The following is a 20,076-nucleotide window of genomic DNA, read 5'->3' on the forward strand; positions in this document are numbered from 1 at the left end:
GCTGCGAGGTGGGACAGAGCAAGGGTGTGGCACCAGGTGGGGTAGGGAACGCGAGGAGTAAATTTCAACTAAACTAAGTTTGCTAATAAAGAACTATTGTGAGCAAAGGAGAAATGCTCAGATTGGCATCTAGAGCATTCTAATGGCCACAGTGTTCAAATAAGTATGATCAGTCCGGAAAGGTTTACAAGGAGCTGTTGGAGAGAAAGCAAGGAAGGCAAACAGGGGCCGGAAGACTTGTTTTGGGAATCTGAAAAGGTCCTTTAGATTAGATGACCCTCGGGGGTCTTCCAACTTAAACTCTTAGGCCCCGTGCCCGGAATGAACCGGAAAGGCGAGGCCTACGTTTAACACCCGGGTAAAAGAAGCCGGGCCTGGAGTTCTGGAGAGACCCCAAGACGGTGGGAAGGAGGAAGTTGAAAGGAAAAGGGTCTCTGGAACGAAAGAGCAGGGTGCAAGGCAGGCTCCAGACTGCGGTTGAAGGAGCCCAAGAACCTGGGTCTGGGTAGGGGATGAGGCATGGGCGGGGCAGGTGGGCCGGGGGGCGGGGTCGGCATTCCTCGGCACATGCGCAACGCAGCTGGCCGATCGCCGTAAGGAGTGGCACTTTTTAAAAGTGGAGCCGTAGTCCAGCCCCCAGCCTCAGCGTGTTTCAGTCCGTTGCCGCGTCCCTTCTGTCCCAGTCGTGCGTGCTTCTTGTCCCACGGAAGTCCAGCTTACACCATGCCGGTCAAAGGGGGTAGCAAGTGCATCAAATACCTGCTCTTCGGATTTAACTTCATCTTCTGGGTGAGTGAGAGGCGACTGTCGCGCGCTCGTCTCCGAGGCCACCTGTTCTGGAGCTCGGGACGGCGTCCGGAGCCGTGGGTGTCCCGGAGGCCGGGAGCTCGGGGAGCTGGTACTGCGCGCGCCAGGCGGACTCCGTGCGAGAAGAGAAAGGCGCGGCGGCTGCCAGCTGGCCGCGGGCGGGACGGGCAGGTGGGCGGGAGAAGCAGGGGTCCTGGTGGCCCGGGCTGTGTACTCCGCTCCCGGGTCCCTCTGCCGCCGAGGATTTGAGATTGGGTCTGTGCCCGCTGTCACTCGGAGCACCCCCGATTGATAGAGGGGAAGGTGGCGGGGAGGTGCGGAGCAACCCTTTTCGAGTAACTCTAGGCCCTCCCTGGCCCGTGAGGCTCCTGGCGAGCAGGGCAGCGAGTGTCTTCCACTTCGGTGGTCTCATAAGTGGCAAAGGGGCTCCCACGAAGGGCTCCTGGCACCCTCGCTCTGCAAAAGGAGTGGGTGGGGGAGTCCTCGTTACCTGGAGGACGGACTTTTCGTGTTCTCTCGGTCCCGTGAGAACGTCCATTCCTCTCTTTCCAAGCTACCTGAAAGACTAGATTGTCTTGATTCTTTTTCAAGAGCGATAACTATCTTGGCTGGAGAGAACTCTGGGAGAGTTAGGGAGAGAAGGGAGGGGAAGGTGCCTACCGGCGCCTCTAGGTGGAATAAGTCGGGTGTTTCTGCATTTCCTGAGTAATGAGGTACTACGGGCTCGAAGCCTTATCCTCCTAGAAATGACCAGGCGGGGCCGCCAGTAATGGCCGTTCACCTGGAGAAGACGGGGGCGGGGGAGGTGGGAGGAACTAGTAGACACTCCCTACCACTCTGCATTTGGAAGTCTGGGGAAAACAACAGGAGTGTCCGCTTTCTAAGGGACAGAAGCAAGGAAATACAAGGACGACTTTTGTGTCCTACTTCTGAGACGGCACGACCCCTACACACAGATAGACAACATTTGATCCCAGGCAAGCAGAAAAGGGTTTGGCCAGGCAACCCTTGTGTCACACTCTCAAGAGAGATGACGTTTAGAAACTAGTTATGTGCCACCGGAGACTTTTAACCAAAAAAAAAAAAAAAAAAAAAAAAGCACTATTCCTTGGAGCGGGCCGTCGGGATGTTTACCATCCTCCAGCTGGCCGGTGTAAGGTTTACTACTCTCTGGGGCTGCGTGGAAGTGTTCTGCACCCTGGGAGGCAGTGCTGGGTTTCTAGGAGTCACCACACCCATACAACTTAAAGAGGATGTCAGATTCCCTCCCGGTGTTTCCCCAGCTCGGCAGACAAACAGGCAAGCCAGCTCTGAGGCTTGGCTTGAGCCTCTCATCTGCTTGAGCACCACAGAACAAAGTCTAAAGACAGCTGGCCCCACCCAACCCCGCCCTGTCCTTTGGGGAGTTTTCCTCACCCTACCCTAGCCATCCCTTCCCTGCCCAGTCTTTTGGTTAAGTCCCCAGACGCCTGCCTAGATGGGGTGAAACTTTGGGGCTAGTGGGAACCACACAGTGCCACAGCATGTCTGCATCCCCCATCTGCACCCATGGCATATGCAAGGGGCTGAGGGGAGGTGCCCATGGCCAACCTATGTCTACTCAGTCTGTTGCCTGCTGGTCCGCAATCTGTCCAGCTTGTCTCCTGCCTGCCACTCCGTTCCTACCCAGAGCTCCCTGCCCGCGCTAGATGCTGCTGGTTGACTATTGAAACAGAACAATCTCACTCTGGAAGGACTTGGTTTTAGGGTTGGGAAGGGCTTAGAGATTGTGCGCCAACTGTAGATGCCAGCTCTCCTGTTCACTGTGGGGGAAACAGAGTGCCAGGGGCAGTGACTTGCCTAAGATGGCAAGCTGAGCTAGTACTTACCATTTGGGTGGTGGGCAATTTCCTAAGTTATTATTGTTACCTGTCCTACTCTGGGGTCCAATAGGGACAAAGCCCCCCACCTCCTGTTAGAGTCTCTGTGTAAAGTGTTTTACAGTCTGCAAAAGTGCAATGGCCTCCCGTAGCCCCAGGATATAGCCAGCAGAAGGAAGTGTTATCTCCATTTTACCTATTGATGAGCAGAAATCTGGCCCATGAAAGGTTCAGTGGCTACTCAGGGTCAAGTGACAGGATATTATCACATGAGGCACCCAGCTGGGTTTGGCTCTTGGGTGGGAGTAGAGGGTAGGATGAAGTTCCTCAAAATATCTTCATGACAGGCTATGATCTCAGGGGACCGCTGGGATTACTATGATGTCACCTGTCACTGCCTCGCTCTCTTGAGACCAGTGATTTATGAATGTGGAACCTGATGTGGGGTTTGCAAAGCAGGGGCCACCTTTGTGTGCCAAGGATCCTGAGGGGATGGGTAGCGGGAATGCAAAGAGAAGCCAGCCTTAGTTATGGTGGGATAGTGGAGCCAGCAGAGGGAAGATAGGCAAAGGAAACCCTGTCTCTTGCCTAGGCCTGACTGAGTGTGTCCCCTGTGGGCTGCTCCTTGGCAGCTGAGCCTTCCCAGCCTGCCCTCTTGACGCTGGGTGTCTCATGCCCACAACCACACCAGCAGACAGTCTGTTTTTCCAATATCTTCGGAGCCAAACCTCCCCAGCCTATTTTGGTTGTTCTGAATTTCCCTCAGACCTCATGTCTATCCCTTCACTCCCTCTAAAAAAAGAGAGAAAAGAAAATAATAATGAGAAAGGATTGAGAAGGAAAACCTATTTCTAATAACCGAATGGCAGGTGGTAGGGTATTTAAGGCTGTAATACAGTGACTAGCCTTGGGCCAGGCCAGGAATGTGACCTTTTCCATAAATTCTTTATTTGGGGTCTTGCTAGGCAGCCAGACTGGCCTTGCTTGATGGTCTTACCTCTGTCTGATCTTTCCCCACCCTCCCTATCCCCCAGATCCTGAGCCTGCGTAGTGAGGACTTCCATCCTCCTAGGCTAGGAAGGGACTGATGGACCCTACTGAGAGAGTCATGCCCTGCCTCTGTCCCCTCTTTCTGCCCCTGCCCCATCCCAAAGGATGGAAATAGCAGAGCAGCTGTCCTCTTCCTCCAGAGATGGCCTTACCTTCATGGAAGCTGCTTAAAGAATGGGCAGAGCTGCTTAGACAATAGGCAGAGAGTTGGGTGGGGTTCAGAGCCTGGCTGAGAGCAGCTTTGTCTCCACATTACTTTGAAATTACAGGCAGCTCACTTTTCTGATCCACACTAGTTTCCCCCTCAAAATCCATGAGTTGATGCAAATGATCTCAAAGGTCCAACTCCCTGCCACCGTGCGCTCGTGCGTGCGTGTACACACATACACACACACCACCTCTGGTTGGGCTTCTGGAAAGCTACGCTTTGTGTTTTAGGATTTTGATCTTGACCTTGACCTGTGAACAAACCGCTCCTGGGTCCTTCCCGTTCCTTCCCTCATCTTAGGCGGGGTCTCCTTATCTTCAGGTTCTGTCGTGTGCGTTCCTTGGCCTTTTCTGGTCATAGGCTGTAATGGTCAGAGCATGGCCCTGGAGTCAGCCTCCCCTCCCCCTCCTCTGAGTGATGCTGTATGTTCATCAGAGACCTAGTGGTACATGCAGGTCAGCATCCACCTGTAGCTATTATATTATATTATATTATATCATATTATATTATGCTTCGCTAGTAGATTCCTGGTTAAGTGTGGATGTTTAAACCACAGATTAGACCACACTCCCACGCAGCCTTCCATCTTTTCCACATCTCCGAGCCAGCCTCATTCTCCAAAGCAAAACAGTGACTCCATTTTGTGTGTTGCCACATATCTGACTAAGGGAGGAAGGGACACCCACTCCTGGAAATAAAGGTGCAGAGCCTGTAGGGGCTTCTAAGGCATCTGGGTTTGAGTCGGAGCAGACTCTGGAGGGGTAGGTGGCTGTGGTGAGAGCCCCTCCTCACCCAGCTTGCTGCTTCCCAGAAGTTGTTTGACTTGGATGTTGGGCTGAACTGTTGCATAAAATGGCTTCCCACAGAGCGCCTGGGCTGGAGTAACACTGCCCTGCTTGTGCTGGAGCTGGCAGGTTGGGGAGCGGGTGAGCTGAGGCCAAGTGTCTGCACCGGGATGGAAAATGGGACCTGGCCACCGCCTGGATCTTTGGTTTCTCCCTCACCCCAGCCATAGTTACCGACGACCAAGATCAGGAATCCGGATCTCTGGGTGGCGGCGAGAATTGGGTTCATGTGCACACACCCACACTCCTCTCTCAGAGACTCTGCCCCTGTTTTCAAAGTGCCAGTGGCAACATTCCAGAGCTTGCTATGGATCCAGAGAAGCCCTGGCTGCTGGCTGCCAGTTACTGGTTACTTCCCAAATTTGGACGGGCTTTGCTATGCAGCCTTATAGGAGTGCATCTGGGGTGGCTGGTCAGTGCTTGCTCCCCTAAATGAGCCTTCCCCCGCTTCTGCATTCACAAGTTGCCATTCTCAGCCATCCCTTCGGGAAGTGTGTTGGACGTGAACCTTTAATCTTACACATAGGCCTGTGTATCCGGGGGTGGTTCTGTCTGGTTTTTGCTTCACTTCATTTTTTCTGAGGAGATGTGGCCTCAGATTGGTCACCCGCACAGTTTGGGACCTAAAAATATCTTGGATTTACAAAAACAAACACAAACAAACAAAACAAACAAACCACCACCTTTTCTTTGGTAACACATGGAGGCAGATAGATGGCTTTTGCCTGGGTATTTCTGGCTGGGGGGCAGGGCAGGGCAGAGGCTCGGCTCTCGGGTTCCTGGTGGCTTTGCACACTGTTGCTGCTGTCTTAAGTGTTCTGGATAAACCCGTGAGGCACTGAGGAAAGAAATGAAATTGTAACCTCTGAGTTCCTCTCTGTCCCGGTTGAATCCGTGGAACTTTAATAGGATCTGCCAACTTTTTTATTTTTTTGTTTTTGATGCTGGAGACTGAACCCACAGCCTCGGGCAGGGCATGGGAGGCAAGCATTTTACCCTTGAGCTGCAGCCCCCAAGCCCTCAAAGTTTTGGATTTTGTTTCTGCTCTCCCGTGAAAGCCTTGCCGAAATGGATTTTACTTATTACACACAGAGAGTAACAACCTCCCCAAGTCTAAGACTGGAAAATCTCCCTGGCCCTGAAGTGTCGTGAAACCACGGGTGAGGGACAGACTGGCCATCAGACAGAGCTTACATGGGAAGGAAGTTTACTGGGGAAGGGAGCAGGGAGTCCTAACATGAACTACCACCAGAAGAAATATATTTCAACTAAAGAAATTCTGGATTCATTTTTTAAAAAAAGGCCAGTCTTAGTATTTTTTTTTTGTATGTTTTTGTGTTTTGGAGGTCTGACTGTACGTCACCTGGCTCCTCCATTCTGTGGAAAAAGTCAGGCTGGTCCAGGGACATTTTTGTTTTCCGTCGAGTGGTGGCATGCAGCTGTGGAAAGCAACATCCTGTCCCCAGATGAGACAATTCTATAAAAATTATATCCATCCGGGTAATTTCCTACCCCATCCACCCTAGAAAGTACTTAGTCATGGATTAGTGGGGTGTTGTTTGGGGGTTTGTTGTTTCGGTTTCTGTGGAGGATTTTTTTGGTTTTGTTTTGTGAGACAGGGTCTCTGTAGTCCAGTCTGGACCGGAACTCAGAGGTAGATAGATCCTCCTGCCTCTACCTCCCAAGTGCTGGGATTAAAGGCGTGGGCTCAACAGCACTCCCGGCTAAATTTTAATAAGTATTATGTGTAGGCTATTGTAGACTTGGAGGTCATAACCTTTCTAGGGAATCCCATGAAATTAGTGGGAATTTCTTCCAAGGGGAAAAACACTATTCATGGTTGGTTTGTTATGATCCCCCCTTTTATTGTCCTGGAGGCACATGAACCTCAGATCATGGGTGGCCCCTGTATTGGTTTGTTTTTCTTGGTTTCCAGGTAACCTCCTGGATCCCATGTTTTTGACACAAGTGACTTCCTGGAATGGATGGGGGAATAATAGAGGGTATTTAAAAGTGTAAATGAATAAGTAAGAAAAAACCTGAAATAACTAGGTTAATGCCAACTTGTCCTGACTCCATTTGGGATTCGCTCAGACAGTTCTCAGCTCTCCCCCCCCCCCAACAGTCAATCTGCCTTGGCAACACATTCGAGATTTCCATGACTTTGACAATGGTCCAGATGTATTAACCAAAATAATTGGCAAGTTATATCTAAAATACCTATGTGCTCTGCTGTGAATGAACATTTCAAGATTACTCTGCCCATGCCGGGTGGCGGTGACGCATGCCTTTAATCCCAGCACTCGGGAGGCAGAGTCAGGCGCATCTCTGTGACTTTGAGACCAGCCTGGTCTACAAGAGCTAGTTCCAGGACAGCTCCAAAGCTACAGAGAAACCCTGTCTTGAAAAACAACAACAAAAAATAGATTACTCTGCCCATCATAGAGCTTTGGTGTATCTTTGTGGGTTTTGCCTTTTTAAATGCTTGAGCTTCGGCACCAAGAGGCTTTCCAGAGAGAGCCTCAATCCTGTTCTTGGTCAGTGAGAAGGATTTACAACTTTGAATAGTCTTAATCGGCATGATTGTCAATAACTGTCTCGTGTGGATCGCTACAAAAACAACAAAATGAAAAGTCCCCGGCTGGTGCTGTGGGGCTGTAGAGATGGCACAGTGATTAGGAGCACCTGCTGCTCTCGCAGGGAACTGGTTTGGTTCCCAGCACACAACTATTGATACCTCCAGTTCTTAGGGATCCCGTACCTCCTGATCTCTGAGGGCACCGCATGTTTTTAAAACTTTTTGTCTTTTAACTTTTTTCGAGCCAGAGTTTCTTTCTGTAACAGCCCTGACTGTCCTGTAATTCTCTCTGTAGACCAGGCTGTCTTCCAACTCACGAAGATCCCCCTGCCTCTGTGTCGCCAAGTGCTAGGATTAAAGGTGTGTGCCACCACCGCCCAGCTTCTTTTTAAAACTTTTAAAGACTGGAGTTGTGGCATGCAGGAGTCCCCACTATCAAAAAGAAGAGAGGAAGAATGGAACCCTGAACTCTGGGGACAACCCAGAGCAGGCTGGGCTGAGGTGTCTTCTCCCCACCCATCCTCTCTGACTCTCTGCTTGGTTATTACTGAAAGAATGATTGGCACTCACTTTCCATCTAGTCCATGCAAGGAATTCAGCTTCATAAGCTTCCAGGCAGGTTTCACTCATTGGTGATTGATTCCTCTTCCTACTCCATGGAGCTTGGGAGACCTGACCCAGCCTTATCTCCTTCTCTCCTCTGGGGACTTTGAGACAGGCAGAATGTTTTTTTGGACAGGGGTAGGGGTTGGGTCTCCAGAAAGTCAACAAACTTCCTGGTTGAGGTTACAGGAACAGACAAAACAGTCTAGACTGGAAACTGCCCCTTGTTAATTGGATTCAAAGGAAGCTTCCATGGATTAGGAGCTGATGACTTGGAGAAGTAACAACAGCCTGGGTGCTAAGTCCTTGCACAGTACACACAATTGACACTGTGCAGAGGGACAGAAATGGCCTTCACAGGTGACCCGATGCCCATCAGGGGTCCTTTGAACACTGCTCATACCCGGGAAGCCCAGTGGCTGACGCCCACTGACACCCCACCTCCAGACAGCTTCTCAGCATCAGAAGGCAGCCCCTGTTCACTCACACAGGCCCCAGTTTGAACCACCAGTATGTCCAGATCAGAAACAACACGGCCCTATGTGGCTCCCTGGAGCTGTCCTAGACTTGGGCTAAAAATACCAGAAAGTAAATTGAACCATTTTATTAAAGTCAAACAGATTTCTGCAGTACTCTGTGTCACTCGAATTCTAATTGGTCTTAATAATAAAAACCCAGAGTCAGATATTAGGGGGTGAAAGCTGAAAAATCAGAGAAGCAGAGCAGCCAGCCACTAGAGAGTTCTTACGTCTACGCAATCCACAGACCGAAGGGGGCAAGATCCTGTCTCCACGGAAATGCCTGCCCTTGCCACATGATCTTCACTTCTCATCCACCTACAGGGAGTCTATAGTATGAGGAGCGGCGCGGTGGATTAATTAAAGCCGAATGAAAAGATCGGCAAAGCCGTGAATGGGGAGCTCACCAGTGGGAAGCTTTTCCAGTGCTAGAGGTTTAGGTATTGGAGTGCGCGTCACTTCTAAGTGAGCATTGGGCAGAGGGCCAGTTTGCAGGCACACCACGTGTTCGCATCCCAGCTCTAATGGGTGTTTTCAGTCTGAGGAACCGCCGCTGCTAGTCCTAGAGAGGAAGGAGGCTTCCTGCTGCCCCTTTACAGTTTGGGCACCCTACCTTTATGATGCTGCCAGTGTCTGAGACTGACTAGGTAACCCAGGCTAACCCAGAATGCTCTGTGTAGACAATACTGGCCTCAAACTCGCAATAGTTCTCCTGCCTCCCCCAAACTGGAATTATGGATACCTCTACACCTGGCAACACTCAAATGTTAAAGACCTCCTTTCCCGGCCTGGGACACTCTTGTATAATCTGCTTTCCGCTAATCAAATTCTGACCCTTTGTCTAAGGCACATAACCTTTAAGTGACCCAGAAAATTCGTTGCAAGCAGAAATTAGATTATGCCAGTGCTGGGAGTTGGAGAGCCCTTGGTCCTTTGTAATAGGAAGCTGACATCACCCTCATGCCGCCGTCACCTCTAGGACCCCGTGGTATGTCTTAAGAGCTGGTGTCATTTCATTGCTGCAGGAGGCAGGCAGAAGCTCCAGGCTGGATCTCAGAAGCCAGTTTTCAAGACCTAAGGCTACTGACCGGCCTGGCAGCCCTGACCCGCGGAGGCTGTGGGCAGTGGGCAACTGCAGCGGTGGAAAGCTAAGAAGTGGCACCCGGTCACTCAGGGCTCTTCTCTCCAGAGTCCTGCTTATGTGGAGTGGAGCACGGATTTGGACAAAGCTAGGAAGCCAGCAGGCAAGGGAAAGAAGCCCAGGCCCTGCTAAGGCTCTTCATTGGCAGCTCACTGAGGAAGGCCCGGCTCAGAAGCCCCTCAAGTCAGACAGGACAGTTCTGGGACTGGGAATGTAACTTCAGAGTCCCTGGGTTCAGTTCCCACAGTGGGGGTGGAAGAGATGGAGATGCATCTTGACAACATGACTTCGAGTCAAGTTCAATACATTATGTGTGGTTTCATCTCAGAGAAGCAACTGAACTTCTAAGCCCCAGTGTTCTCATATCAAAAGAGGGGAGATGGAGTCTAGGGATAGAACTTGATAAAATGCTTGCCTAGCATGTGTGAAACCCTGGTTTCACTCCCCAGCCCCACATAAACAGATCCTGGCATCCCCAGCCTGAGAGCTCAGCATTTAGGAGGTGGAAGCAGGAGGATCTATGGTTCAAGATCTTCCTCGACTACTTAGTGAGGCTAGCCTGGGTTGTATGAGACCCTGCTACCTACCTACCTACCTACCTACCTACCTACACACACACACACACAGACACACACACACTGTTATCTACCAGAAGGCCCACTGTGCAAACAGTTCAAGTGAATTGATTGCCTGGGGTAGGGTGTAGATATGAGGGCAGATGTGTGGACTCTTGTCATCGAAAATTAAGAGACCTAAAACATGAAGGAAGGGATTGTACAAAGGGTCAAGACATGGGATAGGTAAGGCACAGAATCTGGAAAACCTGTCTGCCTTAGCACCCAAATATGTCATGGTGGGAGAGGAGATTCGGCCAAGCAGTGCTGTGAATGCCATTGTCCAACACTGTCACATTCATGCGCCATGGCAATACTTGAGAGCCCTAAAAGAAGGGTCACCTCCCACGTCTCGGGTCATCTGTGCCCGCCCATCTTCACTTCTACAGATGGGTGAGAGCTGCTGGCCCACACAGTCAAATGTGGGGGACGCGGGAGTGTGGGCATCTAACCACTCCCTGGACACGGTAGTGAGGTGTGTGCACTGGAGAAAACAAATGTGTGGTGTTCTGGAATCCGAAGCAAAACATTCCACACACACACACACACACGTCACATGATTTTGGTTAAGCTCAAAATGCCTGCTTTCAGCAGAACGGGGATTATTTATGAGCTGGCTGGGGAGGATGCTGTGTGTCTGGCAAGCAGGCAGTGTAAACTTCAATGGAGATGTCCCGATCCGAAAGAGGTTAGCCTGGGCCTCAAGCGTGCAAGGCCAGACAGCCCCAGCCCAAGGGCTCTGGTTTTCAAATAATTCTAACTCTGCCTATGCAAGGGGGATTTCATAATTCCTGAACTTGTCCAGACCAAGTTGCCTCGTTATTAGGGTGATACCCTGAGAAAGCGTTGATGTGACCCTAGATTCTCTCCCACACCCTAGAGGGTAAAGCCACACACACACCCTTTCTACCAAGAATGAGATTTCTCTCTCATGGCCTGTGTCATGCAAGTGACAAAGAGAGCCCACAGCTGAGTCACCCTGAACATGCTGTGATGTGGGCAAGTTGTTTCACCTCTCCGAGCCTGTTCCCTCATCTCTGACTAACTGATTCTGACTATGGGAGCCACCAAGAGTGCTAGAACCCTAAGACAGAGCTCCGGTCAGGACAGCATGCAGATCAAACCGCATTCTCAGACTGCCGGCCACACAGAACAACCTGAGGAGTCAAGGAAGCAAGTGGCTTCTTTAACTTGTGTATTTTTACAATTGGATTTTTTTTAAAATGTTGAGTTATATGAATATCATAATTTTTTCAAAATTCAGGATAAAAAATAGAAGCTGCCTTCCTAAGGGCCATGGGTAGTTGGGATTTTTGTTGTTGTTTTTGTTGTTGTTGTTGTTGTTGTACCTGCACACACTGCCCATGATGCTACAAAAAAATCAAAGGGACCTGGGCCAGGTGTCACATGCCTGCAGTAAAATAAAGAGTTCAGGGTTCACCAAGTGGTGGTGATGGTGGTAATGGTGAAAGCCTTTAATCCCAGCACTCTGGAGGCAGAGCCAGGAAGATCTCTATGAGTTCCAGGCCAGTCTGACCTAGAAAACAAGTTCCAGGACAGCCAGCTGTTACAGAGAAACCTGTCTCAAAAAAGAAAACTGTTCAAGGTTCTTATCTTAAGACTAGTGAGGGCTACGTGAAAAACTGCCTCAATTGGAAAAAAAAAGAGCAAAATGCATACCTTAATCCCAGCACTTGGGAGGCAGAGGCAGGCTGATCTCTGTGAGTTCGAGGCCAGCCTGGTCTACAGAGCCAGTGCCAGTATAGGCTTCAAAGCTACACAGAGAATCTCCGTCTCAAAAAAAAACAACAACCAAAAAACAAGAGCAAAAGTTAAACAAGGGTCGTTTATGAGCCAGAGTAATTACTGAGGGAGTTGGTTTGTTAAAAACACAGGCTTCTTTGAGAAGTGGCGAATTAGTGGCCTAGCCTCATTTTCCCTATCTACGTAACAGAGGCAGTAATGCAGCGTTCAGTGCAAAGCTGTTGTCCCCTTCCTGGCTCACAGAAAGAACCCAATGTCTGTAAGAGCCCTAATGTCAGCAGCCCCTGAAGCCACAGCACCGCTTAGCTTTCTCTAAATGTTTTGTGGCACAGAGCAGGCCCCAAACATTTCCTCTCCCTGGGTCTCCCTCCTCCAGCTGTGGAGGTGACTCCAGGGGTGGCTCAGAGCTGGAACTGACCCCCAGACTCCTGCCAGGACTTGTGTCACAGTGTTTATCTTCCCATCTACGCTTGGCTGTCCCCCAGTTTGAGAAGGGAGGCGAAGTTAACCCCATAGTCAGGGCTCACCTCAGGAGGCTTACCTTGGATTTTATTTTTTTTTTGGGGGGGGGGGGGTTCGAGACAGGGTTTCCCTGTAGTTTCTAGAGCCTGTCCTGGAACTAGCTCTTGTAGACCAGGCTGGCCTCGAACTCAGAGATCCGCCTGCCTCTGCCTCCCGAGTGCTGGGATTAAAGGCGTGCGCCACCACCGCCCGGCTTACCTTGGATTTTAATTCCCAGTAGTTCAGCATGGAGGTACATACCTAGAATCCCAGCAGTTGAGATGCACAGGCAGAATTCCGGGTCATCCTCAGCTACGGAGTAAGTTAGAGACCAGCCTGGGCTACATGAGACCCTGCCTCAAAACAACAAAAAGAATGAAAGGCGGGAAGCAGGTGAAAGAAACAATCTTACTTTACCCCAAACCAAGTCTAAGACCTTAGCCCCTCCCCCTCCAGCTCATCTCCCCCCCCCCCCCCCCCCCCCCCACTACTTCCCCAAGGACAGGATTGAATTCTCATAGCTAGAACCTTCTGGACAATAAAGACCACCCACCACCCCCTCCCCCAAAAAATAAAACAGATACTAGAGCAGCGGTTCTCATCCTTCCTAATGCTTCGAGCCTCTAATACCGTTCCTCGTGTTGTGGTGACCACCCACCAAAAAATTATTTTCATTGCTACTTCATAACAGTAATTTTTCTATTGTGTTTATTTGTTTGTTTGTTGGTTGGTTGGTTTTGGGTTTTGAGACAATGTTTCTCTGTGTGTATCCTGTCCTGGAACTCCCTCTGTAGACCAGGCTGGAACTCACAGAGATCCGCCTGCCTCTTCCTCCCCAGATGCTGGGATTAAAGGCATGCGCTCCCACCTCTTGGCTAATTTTGATACTCTTATGAATTGTAATATAAATATCTGTGTTTTCCAATGATCTTTAGTCGGTCCCTGTGGAAGAGTCAGCCAATGCCCCCAGGGGTCTCGACCCACGGGTTGAGAACCACTGTCCTAGAGGGTGTCAAACCAGCGTTACCACTGCTTCTGTGTAGACGGCAGGGACAGAAAACCAGGGGCACCTGAGTGGCGCTCCCTGAAGCATTTTTACCAAGAACCACCTCTCTCCTGCCCTCAGCAGAGGGGACAACAGTGAGCCTGGGGAAAGAACTGGCCTCTGCCCTCCCTCCCCAGGCGGCTGACATCAAACTAGGCAAGCAGAAAAATCCTTGTCACTAAGGTTTAAGCTAGAGTATTTTCCAAGTCCAACCTGTCCAGGCCACCGATCCCACCTGGATAATTCTCAGGAATCGTTTTTCATCTCTACAACCTTGGTTCAACTTGAGCCCTTCCTGTTCCGCCTGTGTGGTTCTGAGTGAGCTCCTTAACGTCTCTGAGGCTCCCTGCTCGTGTATAAAAGACGGATGCTAGCAGAATAAATCCCATCCCACCGTGCGTGGCACGCGTGGGTGCTCGGTCGCTACTGTGCCTCTGTTTATGTCACCGTCACCTGCCTCTGGCACCTGCCAGAAACTGAGTCAGTGCCAGAGCTGGAGCCCACAACCTGCGTAACGCCTCTGTGTGTTTTCTTGTTTAAAAATTTAAAAAAAGGAAAAATCTCTTTAACTAAAGAATTTGGGGTAGCGTGAAGCCTGAATCTGCCCTCACACATAATAATAGCAGGAAAGTTGGGAGTGGTTTTCACCAAACTTCAGCCTGGGCTGGCCGTGGGAGCCTGTTACACACCCCCTGAGTCATTGGAGAAGAGCTGGGTGAGGAGGTGGATGCACCTTTGGGAGCCAAGTGCAGGTTCCAACTCGAGCCTTTTGCCTCAACTTCGTGGCCTTGATCATTCAGCTGGAGCTGCCCAGTCAGTGAGGCTGCCTCTCAGGCTTCCCACCCCCACCCCAGCCTTCACTGACACCAGCCAGCCGTCCAGGTGGACTTCCTGTGGCTTTGGGGTTAAATTGGTTAGAGTGCCGGAGCCCCATTCCCGGTGTCTGCGTCCTGTGAGCTAAGGCCGTAAGTTCCCCTCCCACAGACATGGACCTGACCGTGGGCACAGGAAATCTCCCTTCCCCTCAGTGTTTTTCAGCAACGGTGTGAAGAAGGCTCTTCTCTGGGCTCACAAGTCCAGAGAAAGCCACCTTCTATCCATCCTTCTTGTGTGGTATTTAAACAAAAGCCTAGGGTAGGGAATATAAATCGGAAAGAAAGTATCAGAATGCCCCAGGGCACCTGCTCAAACACAGGCTCCTTGGGAGCTCCCACTCCTGCCCAGCTGACACAGGTCTAGGAGAGAAAGGTCACTGTGCCAATGTCTGGCCCTGGTTCCCGTGGCTTTGCTGCAGAAGTAGATGCTGCTCACTTGGTAGAAGCTGAGAGAGCAAAAGTCTGAGGCTTGACCCCAGCCTGCTGGCCAGTCCTTTTATTAAACTGTGGTTTGTGCCAGGTTCTTTAAACATTACCACGAGCTAATTATGATCTCAAGGAAAGGGGCCATGGAGTCCCATCTGTTGAAGTAGACCTGAGTTTTGTTCATACCTGGGGAGAGGGGCCATCTGTGGGAGTACCCCCACCTCTAGCGAAGTCTACCCCCTTGCCTTTCCACAGCTAACAGCTCCAGTGTCAAGATGGGGAGGGGGACAAGGAGAGGATTAGTGGGGACTGCAACTTGGGCTCCTGTGTGTTCTTGCTGGCATTGCCTGGCCCAGCCTCCTGACTGGCCACTTGGCCAGGCTTGGTATTTGCGGGCCAGAGGAGGTTGCCATGGGGATGCGTGAGGCCCGGAGCCCACAGGTCCTGGTGGCCTGACTCACTCGCCTGTGGACACAGAGGACCTTATCTCCGCCTCAATGGCTTTCTTCAAGCTTGACTGATATTTTAGGGCCTGGAAACAGAGCGGATGGCAAAAACTGCATCCTGGTAATTTGGTCTGTTTCTGAATTAAGGGACGGTGTAAGCAGCTATGCCCACAGGTGCCCACGTCACTGTGTTCAAAACAAAAACCATAAAGCAGAGCAGTAGGCATCCCCTGCTCCCTGCCCATTCTGGAACCCTAGGAGAAGCCATAGCCTGGGGTCTGAGCACACCTCTCCAGACTCCCTCCTGCCCCACCTCACCTCTATCTGCCATTCCATCCAGTCCCAGGCTCTGGCAAGCATTTTGTGGGTGTGAAAAGGGTAAATTTATCCATCTGCCTCCACCACCCAAGACACACAGTCTCAGGAAACAGAAACCCAGTGTCGCAAATTATCCTTTTTTTCCTGGCCACCTCCTCAGATCATAGGACACCCATCGTCCATCAAGTGCCTGGGACGGCCCCACTCATCTGTGTCTTTCTCAAGGTTTATTGCTGTTATTGTCGTGGTCATTACTATTTCCCTCATACATGTTATAGCATCCTCCAGTGTCCAGAGGGTTTTATGTATTTCTTTGACCTTCACCTTCAAAGGCTGGAAGTTAAAAAGTATGGCGTGTGCGTGCGTGCATGTGTGCATGCGTGCGTGCGTGCAAAGAATGCCTGTAATCCCAGCGCATTCAGAAGGCTGAGGCAGAAGGATTACCACAACTTTGAGGCCAGCCTAGATATGTATCACTGAGCTACGGTAAGGTGAGGGGAAATGAGGACTCTCAAAGACGGAGGAAAGTGCCGTGTGTCAGAGATCCCGATGGCAGTACCAGAATTGCACAGGGTCCCTCTCAACAGAGATGTGTGGCCATCATCAGGCATCCATGGAGAGCCACGGCAAATTCGTGTTTAGAATTCACCAGGTGACGATGACATCCTCCCCATGTACAGCTAGGAAGTGGTGTCGTAGCAATGCAGGTGACAGGTGGCACTATCGGGCTTCCTGCTGCTTGACTGCTACATTTCTATTATGCCACCATCCTTTCCTAAATTGTCATTGTTTTTTTTTTCCAGAAAGACAATAGGAAGAAGGAAATAAGACCCTCCCCTTTTCCCAGACCTCCTCCACCCCCCGTGGCCCACCTCCCTCCCTCCCTCCCATACAGCAGAGGAGGCTACCAGCTACCTCCAGTCTGTGCAGAGTGGGCTAGAAGTGTAGCCGAGTCAGCTGATAGAATGCTTTCCTAACATGCACAAACCAGGAGTTCAGTCCCCAGTACCCCATAAACCAGGCTTGGCGGCACATGCCTGCAGTCTCAGTACTGTGGAGGCTACTTATAGTTTACACCTGGGCTACATGAAATCCTTTTTTAACCCCACCCCCTGCCAAATATGGAGAAATCCCAGCAGGCTGAGTGGTCTGCTCTATTTTCTGGATTCTCTAACTCCAACTAGGAAAAGCATGATAAGAGTTTTGGGGCCGGGCAGTGGGGAGGTGCACTCGGGAGGCAGAGGCAGGTGGATCTTTGTGAGTTCAAGGCCAGCCTGGTCTACAAGAGCTAGTTCCAGGACAGGCTTCAAAGCTTCAGAGAAACCCTGTCTCGAAACCCCTCCCCCCAAAAAAAGAATTTTGCCCTTATTTTTATATTTATTTATTAATAAATATTTATTAATAAAAGTATGGCTGGTCCAGCCAGGGTATGGAAGATCCCCACCCCGAAACACCCAACACACCCAGCGTGCTTTGACTGGGATCTGTCCCACAAGGTCACATGCTGCCTCCCACCAAGGGTCCCACTGCAGTTGCTAGTCTCCTTCTTGCCCATCTGCCCGCAGACTTGAGTTTCTAACAATGCCCTTCCCCCAGTGGGCACATACCTCCACAGGTTCCGGCTGGATCCAGTTTTGCAATCTTGGCCAGGAACAACTGAGCTGCCAGGTACCCCTAAGCTCCATTAGTACACTTTGGCTTCTTTTTTTTTAAAACAGTCCTTTGGAATCAGAGGTATTTCCATTGGCTGTAGATCATGTTTCAGGGTGAGACTGTCCCTGCAGTGAGCTGTGTGTTGTGACTCACTACAGCCATGATCTGTGGATCTGGGACAACAGAAGTGAGCTGGGCTGTGGCGCAATGGCGGAGGGCTTGGGGGCTTGCCTCACATAAGGCCTGGGTTCAGTTCCAGTGTTAACACCGGAAAGGAAAGGCAGGGAGAGAGAGGTTTTGTGACTCTGAAACTGGCATAGGCCTGACATGATCCGGTTATCACCAAAAACTGGAGGATATGGCTGGATTTCTCGAAGGGCGGAGCTACAGTGGGGACAGCCCAGCACTTTGCAGAAACTTGGCTTTCGGAAGGTTTTATGAGAGCAGGGCATGGTGATCCACGCCTGTAATCCCAGCCCTTGGAAAACACTGGTGGCTTGAAAACTTGAGACCAGCCCAAGCTGGTATAGAGAAATCCTGGTGGAAGAAAATAGAGACTTAATAAGGATTGGCCCCTCCTCTTACCCCTTCCAAGTGGGAGGCAATTGCCCTACCACTGAGCTAGTCTGTTTGGGTTTTGAGTCAGGGTTGACAAAGTCGCACAGGCTGACCTTGAATCCACAATGGAGCCCACGCTGGCCTCAGAGATCTCCTGCCTCAGTCTCCCAAATGTTAGGATTATAAGAGTGACCCATCACACCATCACACCTGCTGGGGGGCAGGGCAGGATCTCACTATGTAGCCCTGACTGGCCTGGAATTCACTATATACTACTAGTCTTGAACTCACCGAGATATGCCTGCATGATTAAAGCCCACACCATCTCACCCGGTCCCCCAGCCTCCATGCTAGGATCCTGCACAGGCAGGAGCCACTGTGCTTCCTCTGTTTTGAGGTATTGGAAAAGAGCTCCAGGTGACTCTTTGGCGTCATTGTCTTCAAAGAATGGGTGGATGGGGAGTGGGGTGGTAAGGCAAGGAGCAACCTGATCTTGGGTGGGTGCCCTGGTGGGCCATGCTGAGAGTGCTGGAGCGGGAGCAGCGAGGTGGCCAAGGTGGCAGGAATGCTAGGTGCTGAGTCGGGAAACTAAGATTTCATCAAAGGAGGAGGAGCCTGGGTTCCTTGGCATCAGCTGCAGGTTGGGACACCTGAGTAGTGAGTGACCTGTCTGTGAGGATTCAGGACAGAAGGGACACAATGTCGAGGAGCAAGGCTGAAGAGAGGGAGTTTGGGTTTCCGTTTTGCTGGTTCTTTTTTTTTCTGGGTTGAGAGACCTGCCAGTGTAGTGTTGGCAGAGACAGAACACAGAAGCCGTAAAGAAGCTAATTAACTGAGCAGTCCTTGAAGGAGACTTGAAGCTTTGTGGGGGAGAGACAGACAGGCGGCGGCGGCTGCTTTTTAGTACATAGATGCAGCTGCCAAGAGAGTGCAGCCTCCTGGCTTCTGCTGTCCCGTCATACCTTGCCCTGTTTCTGCTGCCACAGCGTTACTGGCTTCTTGTTTGTTTGGGGTCTGAGCTTGGGGGAGGTTTTGTTGAGCAAGTTTTATCCCAGAACTCACTATGGAACGTGGAGCTCCTGTCTTCCCGCCCCAGCCTCCGGTGTTACGGGAGCACAGGCGTGCGTCACCACACATGATTACTAACCAAGGCCACACTTGCTTCCATTTTGTCCCTTCTGTTCCCGTATTGCACCCAAAATCCCACATAACAGCGGCGTTTTCCTAAGTCGCTGGCCTATGACAGCTTCTGACTTTCCTTGTCCCTCATGATCCTGACAGTTTTTAAAGATGCCGGTCACCTTGCCCTGGGGATCTGGAGTAGGACCGAGGAGGGTTCAGATCTAGGCTGGACCACATCATGAAGCTTTGTCTCAAAAAGCAAAACAGCACGCTTGGGGTCCGGGAGATGGTTCGGTAGGAAGAATGCTTTCCCAGCACACCCGAGGACCCAAGTTTCCGTCCCCAGAACCCACATAAAGCCAGGCGTGGTGGCACTGGGGTTTGTAGGGAGATTGTGGGGGAGGTCCCAGAAGCTCCCGGGCACTAGGCTGGTTACATAGCAGCAAAGAAGAAACCCTGTCTTAGGGTGGAATGCAGGTTGCCTTCTGACCGCCATACCTGTGTTATAGTGCACACTAAAGGAGAGAGAGAGAGAGAGAGAGAGAGAGAGAGAGAGAGTTAGAAAAGGAAACAGGAAAGGAGAAAGAAATTCTGTTCAAAGTTCTTTGTAAACTGTATACCGTTTAGGTTTGTATCATTTTTCTTATGGCCCGTCTTAAAAGACTAATTTTATCTTATTGATGTTTATTGAGCTCTACATTTTTCTCTGCTCCCCTCCATTCCTCTACCCTCCCTTCTACCCTCTCCTGAGGGCCCCATGCTCCCAATTTACTCAGGACATCTTGTCTTTTTCTACTTCCCATGTAGATTAGATCCATGTATGTCTTTCTTAGGGCCGTCATTGTTGTCTAGGGTCTCTGGGATTGTGATTTGATAACACTAATTTTTTAAAGCTCCATGTGAGCAACAAAACAAAGCCAGTCCCCGGGAAACAATGGGAGAAACTCCTCTTTTTCCTTCGCTGTCACATGGATGGAACCATTTGGGGCCAGATGGCAAAGGAGCTTTTCGAAGCAAAACCAGACTGTTTCCATTTGGCTTTTGTTGGAAACAAAAAAGGTAATGAGGCCAAGTGCAGGCAGGGCCCCTGGCTGGGGTGCTGCCTCTGGACTCTCTTCCCTGTGCTCTCCAGCTGGTGATCCGCA

The 20,076-nt window shown here is 50.7% G+C and overlaps 1 protein-coding gene across 1 annotated transcript in view; it reads left to right on the forward strand.

The window, feature by feature from the left end:
• The first annotated feature begins 630 nt into the window (after positions 1-630).
• Cd9 (CD9 molecule) overlaps positions 631-20,076 on the forward strand; it is a 34,161-nt gene continuing 14,715 nt past the window's right edge. The window contains exon 1 of the mRNA XM_038319926.2: positions 631-789. Within this exon, the coding sequence (XP_038175854.1) occupies positions 724-789 (66 nt within the window). The 5' untranslated portion in view covers positions 631-723. The remainder of the gene's footprint in view (positions 790-20,076) is intronic.

This window comes from Arvicola amphibius, chromosome 2 (genome assembly GCF_903992535.2).
Source record: "Arvicola amphibius chromosome 2, mArvAmp1.2, whole genome shotgun sequence".
In the NCBI taxonomy this organism is placed as follows: domain Eukaryota; kingdom Metazoa; phylum Chordata; class Mammalia; order Rodentia; family Cricetidae; genus Arvicola; species Arvicola amphibius.